The sequence below is a fragment of the Mirounga angustirostris genome, unplaced genomic scaffold (genome assembly GCF_029215605.1).
Source record: "Mirounga angustirostris isolate CCGP_5_RB_7025 unplaced genomic scaffold, mMirAng1.0.hap1 SCAF_7, whole genome shotgun sequence".
In the NCBI taxonomy this organism is placed as follows: Eukaryota; Metazoa; Chordata; class Mammalia; order Carnivora; family Phocidae; genus Mirounga; species Mirounga angustirostris.
The window spans coordinates 154047225-154063581 of NW_026991715.1; the positions used below are offsets into that span (position 1 = coordinate 154047225).

At 52.3% G+C, this 16357-nt stretch overlaps 1 protein-coding gene across 1 annotated transcript in view; it reads right to left on the minus strand.

Moving 5' to 3' along the window:
- Window positions 1-16357, minus strand: part of PLEKHG4B (pleckstrin homology and RhoGEF domain containing G4B) — a 76328-nt gene that overhangs the window by 25673 nt on the left and 34298 nt on the right. The window contains exons 3-6 of the mRNA XM_064596927.1: window positions 11346-12519; window positions 6052-6243; window positions 5372-5495; window positions 1116-1209 (exon numbers count right to left, since the gene is read on the minus strand). Of these exons, the coding sequence (XP_064452997.1) occupies window positions 1116-1209; window positions 5372-5495; window positions 6052-6243; window positions 11346-12519 (1584 nt within the window). The remainder of the gene's footprint in view (window positions 1-1115; window positions 1210-5371; window positions 5496-6051; window positions 6244-11345; window positions 12520-16357) is intronic.

The window sequence follows — 16357 nt, forward strand, 5'->3', positions numbered from 1 at the left end:
TTCACCACTGAGTTCGGCTCTGAGAGCCCACTCTTGCCGGGACGGCACATCTGGGTCGGCCCTTCCCCTCGGGAATCTGCACCTTCACCTCTGTGTCGGGCAGGAGCTGCACCCCTGCCAGGCACCCTGACCAGGGACGCCTACTCCTGCTGACCTGGCCCACTTCTGCCTGGCCTCCCCCAGCCCCGGCCCCACTCACAGCCTGCCTGCTGGGGGCTCTTCTCTCCTTTCCCCACACACTGTTCTCCAGCTTCTTGAGTGCATCCAGATGTGCCCCAACCTCCACCACTGAGTCCTTCCTTGAAAGAACTTGCATTTGGCGTCCCTAAACTTAGGAACCAGGATAGAACGGTGACCGGTGTCTGGCACCTTTAGCAGAGACCAAACAGAGGGAACAGGTTTTCACTGAGGGAGAAGGTGGGACCCCAGACTCCAGCACAGCACTTGACACATGAGGGGTCCCATATACACCCATCTGAGGGAACGTGAATGTTCTCAGGCTCCCACCTGGCCCTGGGTCCCTGGAGCATCCCAATGGTGACTTTCTCCCTGTTCCAGGGACTCCCCATTTCCCTCTTGATTTTACTCATGACCCCAAATCCAGGATCAGGTCTTCCTGGGGCGACTGCAAACCTTCCAGACAACCTCCCTTGACCTCGCCCCAGAGGTATGGTAGCTACCATACCTGCCCAAGGTACAGGCCCTCCTCCCCACAGCGTCCACACCTCTGTCCCTGACTGAGAAGGTGCGGCGTGCAGCCCTGCACGCTGATTTAGTCAGACGCTAGATAAGGACTGCTGTGGAGGGAAGGGGTCATGCCCATATGGGCTGGTCCTGGCTGACCCTGCCTTTAAGGTCTGCAGTGGCGACCCAGGAGATGGGCAGGAAGCTCCTTCCCGGCGACTGGGTCCGACCACGGGGGAGCACATTGTTGATGGATGCAGGAGCAGGCTCTTCTTCTGCTACTCTCCATGTCCACACTCAGGACCCTCACCTCATCCTGAGATTGATTCACAGTGGGGGTGAGTCCAGGCATGGCTGCCCTCAGCTGCTCCTGGGTCACGAGGAGCCCCGAGATGCTCGGTGTCCTGAGGACAGGAGTCACCCTGACTCACCTGCAGTGCTGCCAGAGCCTGGAAGAGAGCAGGGGCAGCTGGACCCTTGCGAGCATCCACCAGGATGACCAGCCCCAGCTCCCGCACCTCTTTCCTAGGGAGAGAGACAGACAGTGTTAACCACTGCAGGTAAGATCTCTTCCATGACAGGCTTCTTCGTCTCTCGGTGAGACGCACCCTTGCCCAGATGCCCTTGGCTCCACAAATTCTTGACACATATCAATCTTCTGCTTCCTGAGGGTTCGAGCTGCTTACCAGGTGCAGATAGGGCAGTTGGGTTCACTGTGGTGGATCAGTCCTGTCTGATGGCATCTCCAGGCAAAGGGCGCGGGCTGCATGCCTGCATTTGCTGCGGCTGCTTTCTCCCACACCGCCCATCACAGAGCAGAGGCCCTGGAGCTTTCTTGTGCTAGGTCGCTTGTTCAGGCTGTAATACCATGTGGAATTCTACTCCGATGGAGTGGACAAGAGCCAGACGTGGCCGGCTGATCTCAGGACTGCAGCTCCAGGCCAGTCATTGGGTTTACCACATTTCCAGAGCTAAAGTGGGACAGCAGAACATCCTCTAAAGGTGAAAATACTGTCAGGTGCTTGTCACGCCCCTGCATAAAAGCTCTGTCCCTACTGTGATCACGACTGTAAGCTTCAGTTCTAAATAGGACAGAACAATAAGCTAAGGCAGGGTGATGCATCCAATCCCACCTTCTGGGAGTGGCTCATACTCTACCTCAGCCACATGTGTGGGTGCTGTCTTGAACAGACACGCACGCTCACCCTGGCCCGCTTGCACAAAGCGGGGAGAGCCACATGTCGCACCAAAGCCACATCCTAGCCAAAAGGGCGAGTGTGCACCACAGTCAGGGTGTGTTCAATTTTGGGTGTGACTGCTAAGGAATGCTTCTGAAGGGGGGGGGTGGTGTGTCTCGGGGAAGCTAGAGTAGTAAGGGCAGAGTAGAGCATGGTGTTCTGGTGTCACAGCCGGACGCAGAAAAGGTGAGGCTGGGAGAACGCCCCGTCTCCCTCCCTCCCTCAGCTGCCCAGCTCTGCATCCATGGCTTCCTCTGCCACAGAAGCCGCTTTGTGACCTGTGTGTCTTGAAGCGCTGGAGTCCACGTGTCTGGGAGCAGTCCCGGGCAGTGCTTCAGGAGCTGGGCATGATGTTCCACTTCCTCCAAGCGTCCTGCGTCCCTCCTGGGCCCCAGTGACCTCCCTCTTCTGACACCCCCACTCCTGGTCTCTCTTCACCCCTGGTCTCCCGTGGTCTCCCTGAATTTGCGTCTCAAGGTCTGCTTCCGGCCTCAGAGGCAGGACCGGTCTCACTGCCACGCTAGCTGGTTCGGCATGGGAAATAACCCCTGGCAGCTCCAGACCCACACGTCCTCCTCCACTGATCTCATCCACTTGGTGGCTTTGCTGAAGGGGATGGCCACAAAGTGAACAACGCAGCCGCTCGCTGGGGGCTGGCTGCTTCCCAAGTTCAGAGACTGCTGGACCCTCCACTTGGGCTGGCTGCGAGGGATCCAATGACTCGAGTTCAGCTAGTATAGGATTAGATGGGAGAAAACGCCCTCAGGCCACCCAGCATGAACCGCCCCCACCACCCCCCGCCAGACCAAACTTGCTTCTCTCCGCCTGCCTCCTGTGGTGGATGGAGTTGGCTGGCTCCCCCTGTCAGGCTCCAGTGGGGCCCCTGGCAATGTGCAGATCTGCCCTAGACACCCTGCACCTGCATTTCTGCAGAAGTCTCACACCATGTCCCTGCGTCACCCTGGCTTCGCCACCGGAGGTTCACGTGGCCTTCAGGCCCGGGGCACCCACTGCCTGAACCGGGTCTTTAGTCCTCACTCCTGCCTCCTGACTCAGAAAGAGACTGGCTGCTCTGGGGCTCCATGTGTGCTCTTCCTTTCGCTCAGAATGTCCTTCCCTTCTTGTCTGCAAATACTCACCATCCTCAAGGACACAGACCACATCCGGAGATCCACCCCCGCCACCCCGGCCGAGGCTGCAGCTCCCTCCCAGCATTGTGGGCTTGTCTTATGCTGGAAGATGCAACAGTTTGGGTTCCCATGTGTGTCCCTTTGAGGGTGGGAGCCATCGCCTGTTCTTTTTGTACTCTCATGCAAGTGGTGGATGGATGGATGGATTCCTTCATTGCAGAGGAGGCTGGATGGATGACAGCCAAGATTCATTCTGATTTTAAGATTCTGTGTATGGGAGAGTTTGATGGGAGTCCATTTACAAGGCACGCTCCCAGGAACACATGGACCCCTGTAATACAGCTGCAGTAACCGAAAACCAGACATTGCTGGGCACTCTCCCTAGTAATTAATGCTGACACCTTGCGGACTTCATTCTGATAGCTGAAGGCCTGCGTCACATCCCACAAGGTAGGGGGAGATTTCAGTTCCTCAAGGTGCAATAATCAATCAGGATGCTAACAAAATTACAATGGTTGTGGGGAAACAATCAGCTAAACCAGAAGGCTCCACCATCAGTTACCCTAAGTGCTTTAGGGGTGATTTTCTCAACAGAGGCTTTCCACTGGAGCTTCCCAAGCTGGTGAAGATGCCTGCCCTGGGAGGGGAGTGGGGCTGTCTGAATTTTCTGTGGAAAAGGCAGACGGCTACAGATTCAGGGGCAAGTCTTGGCCCTGCCAGTCCCACAGGTACCCTAACTCATACTGTTGGTGTTTTGTTGTGGAATGGAGAGGACAGCACTCAGCCTGACAGGTCAGCCAGGCTGAGTACGCAGAAGGGTATAAACTCCAAAAACTACAGAAGGTTTTGTCCTTGTCAATCAGGATTGCTCTCCATTACTGCCCTGAGTTAATTCTGGAGGCTCCCATAAAAGAAAGCTTTTGGCAAATAGAAAATGCCATTATCTTAGTGCTATGGTGTTTACTTGAGTCTTACAAAGTATAAGCTAATGCGAGGATGAATCTGTATTTTTTTTTCAGGGTATTTCTTTATATTTTGAAATCTGTGCTGAAAGATAAGTTTGAAATCCCAGGCTCACCCAAAGGCAGTTAAAACCAGTGCCCTCAGATAATTGGAAATCTTGCTCCGGGAAAGGGACGTCAGGGAGCATTCTTTCTTTTCCTGCCTAATTGTTCCCACACTGAATCTACTTCTGCTATTTCAGAAGAAATTCCAACAGAAAGTTCATGCATCATAGAGAGCATGAGGCATCACGTAACATGTTGCCACGTGAGCTCATATCACATGACGTGCATCTTGTCACTAAGTGAGAGAACATCACGGGATGTACCACGAAGATGATGCTCTGGACTTTAGTCTACGGACTTTACACAGATTATTTCTAATCCCTCTGACACACCTTCCAGACAGCTGCTACAATTCCAGGTTATGGGGAGGACACGGGCTTACGGAGGTACACCATCTACCCGCCAGTAAGGGCACAGCTGGGATCTGGAGCCAGGCTGTCTGACTTTGGAACCGAGCTCGGCAGCTGGGCAACGCTCCCTCCCCTAGGGGCTGTCTCCACCCAAAGCCTCAGGGACTCTTGGTCTGGTGGCCATACGGGCCGTCCAAAGCATGCCTGCATCTGATGGGATCAAGTAGTATGAAATAACACTTTAACCGTCCTTGACTCCTGCTCTCCTGTTTCTGTCCTCGGTCCATGAGGAGATCTGAAGCCATGCCCTGGTACACACCTGCTCCACACCTTGTCATCATGCAGGATCCAGGTGGTGTGGCTTCCTGGAATTCCATGTCAGAGAGGATAGGTCTCTCTTAAGGAGCTGGCATGCCTTCTTCCTGGCACGCAGCATTGCCGAGCTGAACGTAAGGCTCACTTATGTAACATAAGACTGAATCAGTCTTCGCGGCTTCTGGGTACCAGGTACTACTCATTTGTATGAGTTCTTGACCCACTTATTCTAAATATTCTGTTTATATCAGTTAGGTCTTTATCCCAGAAAGAGGTGGAGTATAAAAGATACACATATATAATGCTTAGAGCATTAACCAATGCAGAGCAACACAAAACTCAAGGTAGAGTATGTGTCAGAGCCTTGATTCGGTGGGGAGAGGTCAGGGTGAGCAGGAGGAGAGGAATGCATGCAGGACAGCTGACGGACGTGGAAAAGACAGCAGGAGCCTGAGGGGCAGGTGGGAGCCTGCTGCCCATGCCACCGGGGGACCCCGAGGTTGCAGACAGAGACCCTCGCACAAGACACAAGCTTGTACAGGTTTATCCCCAAAGGTCTGGAAGGTAGGAACCTGGCTCTGTCCCACCTGGGAATGCCGTAGAGGTACTGCAACAGTTGGGTCAGCTCGATGCTGGAGGTATGTTTGCTGGACCAGAGCGGGCCCCTCGTGCAGACCTGCACCACTGCTCTTCCCTGGTGGTCTCGGGTCCCTGAAGAAACAGAGGGCATGGTGAGGGGGCAGCCCCAGTGGGGACATGCACGGCTTCAAGCTTGAGAAATACTGAGCTAGGGTCCGCAAACTGTTGAGGTGTTTGCTTAGATGTGAGATCTGCCAGGAGAGGAGGGGCTTGTCCTCACCTGGGCAGGAGAGCTATGCTCAGCTACAAGGGCAATGGCACTGCTGTGGCCTGAATGTTTGTGCTCCCCCCAAATCCTTACGTTGAAACCTAATCCCCAGTGTGGGGATACTAGGAGGTGGGCCTTTGGGAGGTGCTTACGTTATGAGGGTGGAGCCCCATGAATGGGATTCATGGCTCTTACAAAAGACCCCACATGGCTCCCTCACTCTTTCCACCACGTGAGGATGCAGTGAAAAGGTGTCAACTATGAACCAGGAAGAGGGGCCCTCACTGGAACCTGACTGTACTGGCACCTTGATCTTGGACTACCAGCTTCTGGAACAGAGAAATACATGTCTGTTGTCTAGAAGGTATCCAGTCCCTGGTATTTTGTTATACCTGCCCAGAGTAAGACGGCCATGCTCACCTGGGAGGGTGATGACCCCGGACTGCAGGAGCTCCTGGCTGACCTCCAGCACCTGCCTGGGCATCTGATTGGGCATGTCTCCTGTGCTGGGTGGCTGTCCTCCTCCCTCGGGGCACAGTGGCTCAGCAAGCACATCTGGAATCTGGCCTGGATCATGCCTTCGGAAGGTGCTGCTGTCTGTGTCTACACCAGCTAGACAAGAGAAAGAGACCTGGTCAAAGGTGAAGGGTTTCTCTGGTTTGAAGGCAGCTACTCAGCTTGCCCACACACAAGGAGAAAATCATGAGTGAAAATACTGGGTCCCATGAGAACTTGTCCCATTTCTGGTGGAAAACATCAGCGTGTCACACCTGCCCTGACAGGTGCATTCCTGAGCAGCATGAATAAACACAGAAAAACGGAAAAATTCCAGTTGCACCAAGAGTGCTCACTACTTAAACACCCTTCAGGAAGAAAATTTTTATACTGAATAATGTCATCCTAATTTATTTTCTCATACAGATTTCCCAAAGAGTGTCACAAAAATATATCCACAAGAGGTGAGAGCACCCTGAGGACAGGCAGCATCATAGTTGGGCATGCCTCCCCCTCCTGCATCACCCAGAGAAGGGGGACCAGGCTCCCCTGCATCACCCGAGAGGGGGCTCCTGGACCTCCTGCATCACCCAGAGAGGGGGAAGTGGGCTCTCCTGCATCACCCATAGAAGGGGGACCTGGACCTCCTGCATCACCCAGAGAAGGGGGACCTGGACCTCCTGCATCACCCAGAGAGGGGAAGTGGGCTCTCCTGCATCACCCAGAGAAGGGGAACCTGGACCTCCTGCATCACCCAGAGAGGGGGAAGTGGGCTCTCCTGCATCACCCAGAGACGGGGGACCTGGACCTCCTGCATCACCCAGAGAGGGGGAAGCGGGCTCTCCTGCATCACCCAGAGAGGGGGGACCTGGACTTCCTGCATCACCCAGAGAGGGGGAAGTGGGCTCTCCTGCATCACCCAGAGAAGGGGGACCTGGACCTCCTGCATCACCCAGAGAGGGGGAACCTGGACTTCCTGCATCACCCAGAGAAGGGGGACCTGGATCTCCTGTATCACCCTGAAGGGGAGGGCTCATGTTCATGCACCAGCTTGGAGGAGACAGCAGTGGCTGAGGCTTGTGGGCTTGCTCCTCAGCCCTGTCTTCTACACTGCACTTGACAGGGGATGAACCATACCACAGACAGAGCAAGCCGATTCAACCCCCAGCCTTGCAACCCCCAGGGCCTGTGTTGCCCCACTGAGGGGAGAGATGGTCTTTGCCAGAGCTAGTTGGCACCTAAGACCCTGTGGGGCACCCTAAACCAATCCAGACTTTGCTTTCCTGTCCCTTAGTCTCTTCCTGAACTTCTTACAGTGCTAATGTCTTACAACTCTCTTAACAGCTCTCATTCTAGCTAGACCAGAAAAACCCACAGCATTCTTTATATATATATATTTTAAAAAAACAACTTTGCGGTGCCTCAGTCAGTTAAGCATCTGACTCTTGATCTCAGCTCAGATCTAGATCTCAGGGTCATGAGTTCAAGTCCCACTTTGGGCTCCACATTAGGTGTGGAGCCTACTTTTAATTTAAAAAATAAAATAAAACAACTTTATTAGGTATATTTTATGTATAATAAAACTCACTCATTTCAAGTGTATAATTAAGAGGATTTTAGCAACTTTACCAAGCGGTACAACCATCACCATAGGTCAGTTTTAGAACATTTCTATCCCTCCAGAAAGACCCCTCCTACCCTTGGCAACCACCTGTGTGCTTTCTGTCCTGGATCATTCATATAAATGGAATCAGACACTATGGGGTCTCTTGTGTCTGACTTCTTTTGCTCAGCACAGCTGCTTTTGAGATTCACCCCTGACTTCTCCTGCGACAGAGTGTCATTCCTTCCATGGGTCTCACTCCACTGTGTGGTGGACCACATTTTGTCTGTCCCTTTACCAGCTGATTGGTTACAACTGCATAGTATCCTTGAGAATGAATTTTTCATGTATGTTCAAATATTTTCTAGAATACGTCAGCACCATTGGTAAAATTTTGGGGTTCCCAAGTGTTCTAATGTTTTAATTCTACACTGACCTCAAGCTTCCTCACATGTATGGGGGGAGCAAACAACACATTCATGTGCTCTTTTCTTATTAGAAGTTTTCCTAGTTGAGGAGGTCATTCATGTGGGCTTTTCCTGAATTCAGCTTGCAGACTGTGGGACAGTGAAAGGAGAGGTCTGAGGTCCTGGGGCCTATGGTATTAAAATGGCTAGGAATAAAAGCAGTACCCTCATGTGGCTAATCAAGAAACAGGTGCTCATTTGCCACTGGCTGAATATGATCTTCTTGAAATAAACTGAAATGTCACATTTAGTGTTTTGAAATTAGGTTGATTTTACATTCAAAGAAGAGAAAAAACAAAGTCTCAGGAGCTGGAGCAAACTGGAACAGAGGAAAGCAAGTTCGAACAGAAAAGAAGGAGCTGGAACAGAGGAGAACCAGACGGAACAGGAGGAGTAGCTGGAACAGAGGAGAACCAGGTAGAACAGGAGGAGTAGCTGGAACAGAGGAGGAGTAGCTGGAACAGAGGAGGAGCACCTGGAACAGAGGAGAACCAGACGGAACAGGAGGAGTAGCTGGAACAGAGAAGGAGCACCTGGAACAGAGGAGAACCAGACAGAACAGCAGCATCTGGAACAGAGGAAGAGCAGCTGGAACAGGAGGAGTAGCTGGAACAGAGTAGAACCAGGTAGAACAGGAGTGGCAGCTGGAACAGAGGAGGAGCACCTGGAATAGAGGAGAACCAGACAGAACAGGAGCATCTGGAACAGAGGAAGAGCGCCTGGGACAGGAGAAGTAGCTGGAACAGAGGAGGAGCACCTGGAACAGAGGAGAACCAGGTAGAACAGGAGGAGTAGCTGGAACAGAGGAGCACCTGGAACAGAGGAGAACCAGGTAGAACAGGAGGAGTACCTGGAACAGAGGAGCACCTGGAACAGAGGAGAACCAGACAGAACAGCAGCATCTGGAACAGAGGAAGAGCGCCTGGGACAGGAGGAGTAGCTGGAACAGAGGAGGAGCACCTGGAACAGAGGAGAACCAGGTAGAACAGGAGGAGTAGCTGGAACAGAGGAGAACCAGACAGAACAGCAGCATCTGGAACAGAGGAAGAGTGGCTGGAATAGAGGAGCACCTGGAACAGGAGAGGAGAACCAGGTAGAACAGGAGTGGCAGCTGCAACAGAGAAACAATGTCTGTGCTGTGGACGAGTGAGCGTACTGTTACTTGTTCAACTTAGGTCTCAGCAGGATGTTCCAGCTGAGGCATTTTCCTATGGTGATGAGGACATGAGTTCTAGGGCCACACCACAAACGGCACTGCAGGGACAAGTGTGTGTCCAGGCAGCAAGGATGGAGGAGAATGCCTGTACTCACAAGTCACTGGCTACTCACTGGGTGACCAATCATCGAGGCCCTTCAGCCCAGGCCTTGGTGTCACCACCCAGCTTCTCGTGGGTGGAAGCAGTGTCCTCTCATCCACAGGCTCTGTCCTTCTTCCACGGCTAATCCACAGGAGGGGACAGGTGGAGGAAGGGAAAGAGTGCTCTCAGGAGGGAACTCCCCACTTCAGGCGAGGGAGACGAGCCTTCTCTCCCCACCAGCCCTCAGTGCTAACGCATGCGTAGTCTCTGGAGCTGAGTAGGCAGAGCCCACTGGGGACCCCAGAGAAAAGGCTGCTTGAGAACACCACGTCTCGGACAAGACTGGCATCCACAGGGGGTGCTCCGTGACACCCAGGGAGCCAGCGGGCCAAACCTGGCTTCCACTTGGCAATACTGGTTTGTATGAGCCAAACCCACTGCCTCTATGACTGCCAGGGATCCTGCGTGCAGTCGAACGTATGTGTCCCATGCCGCCACCCTGCCCAGGGACGCCGTGCCTGAATGTCCATGGACGGCATCCATGGACATGTAGTCCATGTAGTCCATGGACTACAGGTAGCACTTCTCTGTAGAGACACGAACTTAAGGCTGTCCCCTCGCTGAGATGAGCTGCACACAGGAGTTTTCACATCCAGCGTGTGTGGGACTGTGGTTTAGGCCCGGAAACAATGTTCAGGGAGTTGTGGCTGTGTTTTAATTTTAACTGAACTGCAGGGAGGCAGTAGAAGGTTCTTAAAAAGTGCTGACCCTAAGCCAATAATTTTATTATAAAACTTTTTGTGGTAAGTCGGTGTGTGCTCTATGCTGTACGGACCCTGTCAGAATTTCAGACAGGAGCAGGCACCCTCATTTCAGAAGCAGCAGGCCCATCCAGAGGTGTGAGCAAGTCCCTCCTTGGGCCAGGTGGGCGGGCCAGATGTTGCCCAGGTGAGGAAGCCACAGTTTCTTCACTGTGTCGGATGCTGGGGCTAGCCTGCCTTCGGAGGGTTCCGGTTCTTCACTACCTCCAAAATCCCTGCTTTTGTTCTTCACAGAACATTTCTTTATTCAAAAATGGGAAATATTTGACCTAAGAAATATGCTGTCATTCCTTCCTTTTCATTCTTGATATCCTGCAAACACTCTTCAAACAATCATGTTTTCCCTCCTGAGCAATATGGAAGACACTTCCAGTAGGTAGGAAATAGTTCAGCACGTTTTGCAGGCTGTTGAGGTGTAACTCAGGCGCTGGTGTTACTAACCATGAGCATAGCATCCAACTTACCCATAGGAAAGGAGTATTAATGCAATGTGGCGAGGTGAGTGGTGACCCCAAAAGGACAGGTCTACCCAGAACCTGTGAATATCACCTTACTTGGAAAAGGGTCTTTGCAGATGTGAATACTGAAGTGTACGGTGGACGCTGAATCCAAAGATAGGTGTTCTTGTAAGAGAAAGGAAGGGAAGGTTCGACACACAGAGAGACATGGGGAGAAGATGTTTGGACAGGGGGGGCCCCGTGCAGCTGGAAGGACCCTCCCCTAGAGCTTCTGAAGAACAGCCCTGCCAATGTCTTGATGTCATACTCCTAGGTCATACTGGCCCCAGAACCAACGGGACAAATGTCTGAAGTCACCCTGTCTGTGGTATTTGCTGTGGCAGTCATAGGAATGGAGTACGTGTGACCATTATTTTCAACAGTCGATACGGATGTGGACAGAGGCTTCTCCTGGGTCTACTGACCAGAGGAAAGACACAGCGTGGCAAGGAAGAAGGGAGGAGGGGAAGGAGTGGGGGAGGGCATGGGGACAGGGTTGGGGAGGAGCAGGAAGGGTCGGGGCGGGACATTACCTGGACTCTCCGCTGTGGTGCAGGGGGCGCAGCTGGAGGCTGCACTTCTGGTCCCCTCAGCTTGTCCTCCTAAGAGGCCTCCCAGACTGGTGCTGACTGAGTGGTGGGAGGCCTGCCGGGTGTCACCTTGCCAGCTCCTGAGGGACCTGTCCCAGGACCGAGACCTCTGGGGAAGAGCGCTCCTTGTGGCTCCCGGACGTCTTTCCTGACTTGGGATCTCTACGGAGCCTACCCAGGGGCTGGGCCTTTCCTTCTGGGTTCGGCTGGCTGCTGCCCTGGCCGCCGTGGTCTGGGAGCTGCAGGCCTCATCCCCAAGAGACTCTTCGGAACTGGAGCCCAGGGGCATGGGGTTCCGCAGGGCCTCCATGTAGGACTTCCTGAACCAACGTCTGGCCTCCATGCTGGCTGAGTCCCTGGGCAACCGCCTTCTGGAGCTTGGACTGCCCATGTCCTCACAGACAGTGAGGGCCTGGGGGCTGTCCCTTTTGTCTGTGGCATCCAGGCTCCCTCTTGGTCCTTCCCGTGGGCCCAGCTCTGAGGGCCCAACCCCTACAAGGCCTCCGTCGGAGCTCCCAAAGGGGCTCCTAGGGCCTTCCCACCCAGCTCTTCCTGGGGAAGGTGGGTGGCTAGGCTGGTCACTGCCAGGATGCCTAGGGCAGTGGGGCAGGGTTGGGGTGTTGCTGGAAGGGGTGGTCTCCTGGGGACGGGTGTTGGCCACAGCTGGTGCTGGGGTCAGAGCTTTGGAGGTGCTTCTGGGGGGTGGCTGCTCAGGCCCAGGACAGCTGCAGTGGGGCAGGACAGTTCTGAATGTCGGTACAAAGATGGGGTCTGTGACACTGCTCCATGGGATGCGGAAGACCGCAGAGCCTGAGGTCAGCAAGCAGTTTTGCAAGGGGACACTGTTCCGCTCCCCGTTCAGCCATTCCAGAAACTCTCCCGTGAAGACGCAGCTGTACATGGCCTCAGGGACAGTGACTTCTTCTGAGCCTCGTCCACTCTGGGAGAGGCATTTTAAAACCAGTCTGGCTGACTGCTTCCCCACTGATGTGACCTGCAGGTAGAAGTCCCCAGGCCTGAGCCGGACTCCACGGAGGGACGCCAACTGCACCACCACCTTCTCATCGATGCACAGTGGCCAACCTTCATGGAAGAAGATGAGGCCTGTGTACCTGGCCTGGGACGAGAGAGGGAGAGAAGGAGATGAGACCTTTGTGGTAGTTCCTCATGGGAGGCCTGGGGGAGGTGGGCAACAGGACAGGAGGGAGGAATCCATGGAAGGAGCTGTCCAGGCAGTCCCACCACAGGCAGCCTGGGGGCTCTGGGGAGAGTCTCTCCTAGGAACTGTCCCCACCTGGGGAAGGGGCTGGGCCTTCACACTCTCTCCACACCAGCCCTTAGTCTAAGCTCCATGGCACTTCTGGTTTTCCCAGGTGCCCACAGGCAGCCCCCCAAGAGGAGGGCTACTTCTGGAATTGCAGGGTCAGGGGGCACCACGAGAGGATGGTGGGATCTGTCTGGACACTAACAATATCGGCTACAGGCTCCCACCCAATGCAATGGGGTCCTTCTACTAATGTGGAGGGGCCCATGAAGTCTGCAACTCAGCTGTAGATTATGTGGGGGAGTTGTGAAGCACATCTTTGAAAAGAACCTGCTGTAGAAAAGGTTTAGAGTGCAGGACGGCTAAGACACAGGCAAGCACAAGCAGCATCTGGCATGGGTATGAGAATGTCCAGCAGTTTGAGGAACAAGAGGTGGGACCCCCGACATGTCAGAAGCAGCAGTTGCAGATCCTAACATGGGACCACGTTCTACCGTACCAGTTCAGTTACCATATACCTTGCTTCTCCCCACTCTAGTACTGACTTATTGCACAAACATTCTTATAGTGATAGAGGAAATGAAAAAGAACCTCATTCTGATACATCTCAAGAGCTGTGACTTTTGTTTCCCTTATCCATGCAAGATAGACTGCTCTAACCCACAGTAACGATGTAGACACAACTTGGGTGTTCAGCCAGCATTTCCCCAGGTTCCTCTCTCATACTTGCTGTCCTGGTGGTGACTTGCCTGTCCTCTGTGGTCAGAGACCTATCGTGCTTCTATCTCTTTCTATTATAAACAGTAGATGCAAGCAATGTTTCACTTTCTTTTGTTACCATTTCTTTTTCCTTTAAGTTATTGTTTTAGGAAACATTCCTGGGATTAGGTTTAAGGATAAAAGATCATGAACGTCTTCCATGATTCTTGGCAAAATGACAAATCTGCCATCAAAAGACACATTGTCAGCAGTGATGAGTCACTGTGACAGTTTTGCCAGGATTCAGTGGCATGAGGCTTTACACTGAGGAATCTTATTCTAAATTTATATATATATATACACACACATACTGTGGAACACTGCTGTTTTAATTCGCACCTATGTGTTCATGAAGCCAACCCCTTTTTCGATATTTGTTTCTTTTCTGTAGAATTTCTGTATTTTTGTTCCTTTTATGAACTGTGGCCTTGTTCTTGTCTTCTTAGTGCTGTGAGGTTTTTAAAAAATTGAACAAGACAATAATTTTTGCCCTCACCATTAGCAAATGTTTGTCTGTGTTATGTATCTACTAGCTGTTGTTTGTCCCAGTTTACTTGCTTTTTAGTTATGTTCCTTTCCTCTCTTAAATTTCAAACAAGTTGAATTTCTTGACTTTTTTTGTGGTATCTTTTCTCTCCTTAAAACTTAGAGTTTAAAATCTTACTGAAGGTTGTCTTTTGTGTTTATTTTATATTAGTTTTCCTCAGAGTTGAGGTCTAGAAAATACTTAATGTTTTCATACATCTGGATTTGGAAATTGTACCTTAAATACACTGGTATGTTCCTAAGAGCCAAGGCCTCATTAATGGGGTTCCCGCCATGCGCTCGCCCTGGGCCACAGAAAGGGGGCACCGTCCAGCCTTCCAGGAGCCCGCAGCCTGGGTTGGGGGTAGGGTCTGGCACAAATGAAGCTAGTATTTACTGGGCACCTGCGGCCATGCTTAATTAAAAATTAAGATTTTCAAATTGGAAAAATAATACCTGGGCACTGCAAAACCTGGAGGATTCAGAAAGAAAGAAAATAATAATCCCAACACCAACCCCCAGAAGTTAGCATTGTTAACATTTATGTGTGTTTCATTTCATTTTTTTTCCAGTGTATTTCTAATGGTTGAGATCCCAACACAAAAATACAACAGCATTTTCTGTGCTATGAGAAACTCTTCACACAGACCATTGTTAGAAACACCCCCCCAATTTTGCTCTAATTAAAATACCAACCCCATCATTGGGCCTGGAGCTCCACCTGGGTGTCAGATGCTTTTGCAGAATCTGAGGCCATGGAAGTTGAAGGGTGTGGCCATGTGGGGCCCCGTGAAGCCCCATGGGGGCACTCAGGTGTGGCCAGTGTCCTTGCTGTGTGGTGAGCGCCCGCCCCACACTGGACATAAAGATCCAGGAATCGTCCAGCCCTGTGGTCAGCAGCAATGAGAATCCCAAGGGCCACCAGGGAGAGAAGTTCAACCTGAGCTGTGGCCTAAAGGTGTGCAGGGGGGTCGGTAGTGCGAGCCCCAGGAATGAACTTCATGACAGAAAGTTCTGGAAGCAGAGGTCTGAGGCCAACGGTCAATGGGAGGGGCCCCCTTCCTGGGGGTCTGTGCAGACTCAGGGTGGAGAGTGTGGGAGGACTGTGTAGCTCTCACACCTCAGCTCTGGCACTCCCCATCCTGGCCTGAAAACTGCTCTATCACCCAGATCCCAAAGGGCACGGTTGGGATCTGACTTTAACCAACATTTACTGGGTGCCAACAACATGCTCAGCACTTTGCATGCATCATGGCATTGAACCCTTACCCCACAAGATGATCTGCTGGTGGGACTCACGGGCCACAGGTAACAAGATGCCTGGTGACTCTTGGCTAAGCGATGGAGAGGATGAATTCTCCCCCTGTAAAATGTGAAGGAGACAAGCCCCATGGTCTGAGCAGAGGCTCAGTGACACCTTTGAGCACCGGGTGCTCTCTAATTCAGAGCCCTTCATGTGCATGTGTTTCATCCTGATGCTGGTCATCCCATGGCATGGGGATGGCTGCCCCAGCCTAATGATCACATCCTTATACACAGTGTCCCAAGCAGGGAAAAGTGGCTTCATGTGTCTTTCCTTTCTGAGGGGAACATGTTCTTATGAACATTTCACCCCCAGAAGACTCCTATCTCTCATTGGCCATAAGGGAGTGAGTGATCGCCCCTGGTTACAGGCATGCTGGGAAAGTGGGTGTCTCCAAGGGTCGGGAGTGACCATACGTTATAGTTAAGTGTCTGCTGCAGGGGGGTACTGTTGCTACCCTCCTCTGCAGATGAACAAAATCAAGGATCAGAGCGATGGCTGGTGTAGGGCTTTATAGGGTTTGCAGTGGCAGAGCAGGGACCCCACGTCTTTCCAACCCCTGTCCGGTACCACCTGGCAGGGACACCCAGACAGCCATAATGCAGGCTGACGAGTGGAGAGTGCCAAGTGCTGTGGGGACACAGAGGACAGAGATTCTGCTCAGGCATCGTCAGGGGGAGTGAGCTGGAGAGGAGAGCAGCGGTTATCCTGGCCTTTGAAAGGTGGTAGGACTTCAGCCAAGTGCAAGGGAAATGGAACAGGGAGGGTGAGCCCCAGGATGAATGAACATAGATGATGGGACAGTTTATGGATTAATCAAGGCTCTCTGAGTTGTAAGATGAATTTGTCTTGGGTCACTGGGAAGCCTGGAGGAGAGGAGCTTCAGTCCTAGCCCAAGTAGGGGGCTCAAATGTGTCACTGGCGCCGTTTCTCTCCCTTGTTCCACTTGGCTTCACTATGCAGACAGGCTGGGTTAAGGTGAAAATCCTCCTGATACATAAAGCAAGTAGAAAGAGGATTTCTTGTCTGCAATATCTTTATACAAGCCCAGGTAAGACTCTAATTGGGTGTCTCAGTCCATTGAAGCTGCTGTAACAAAAATAC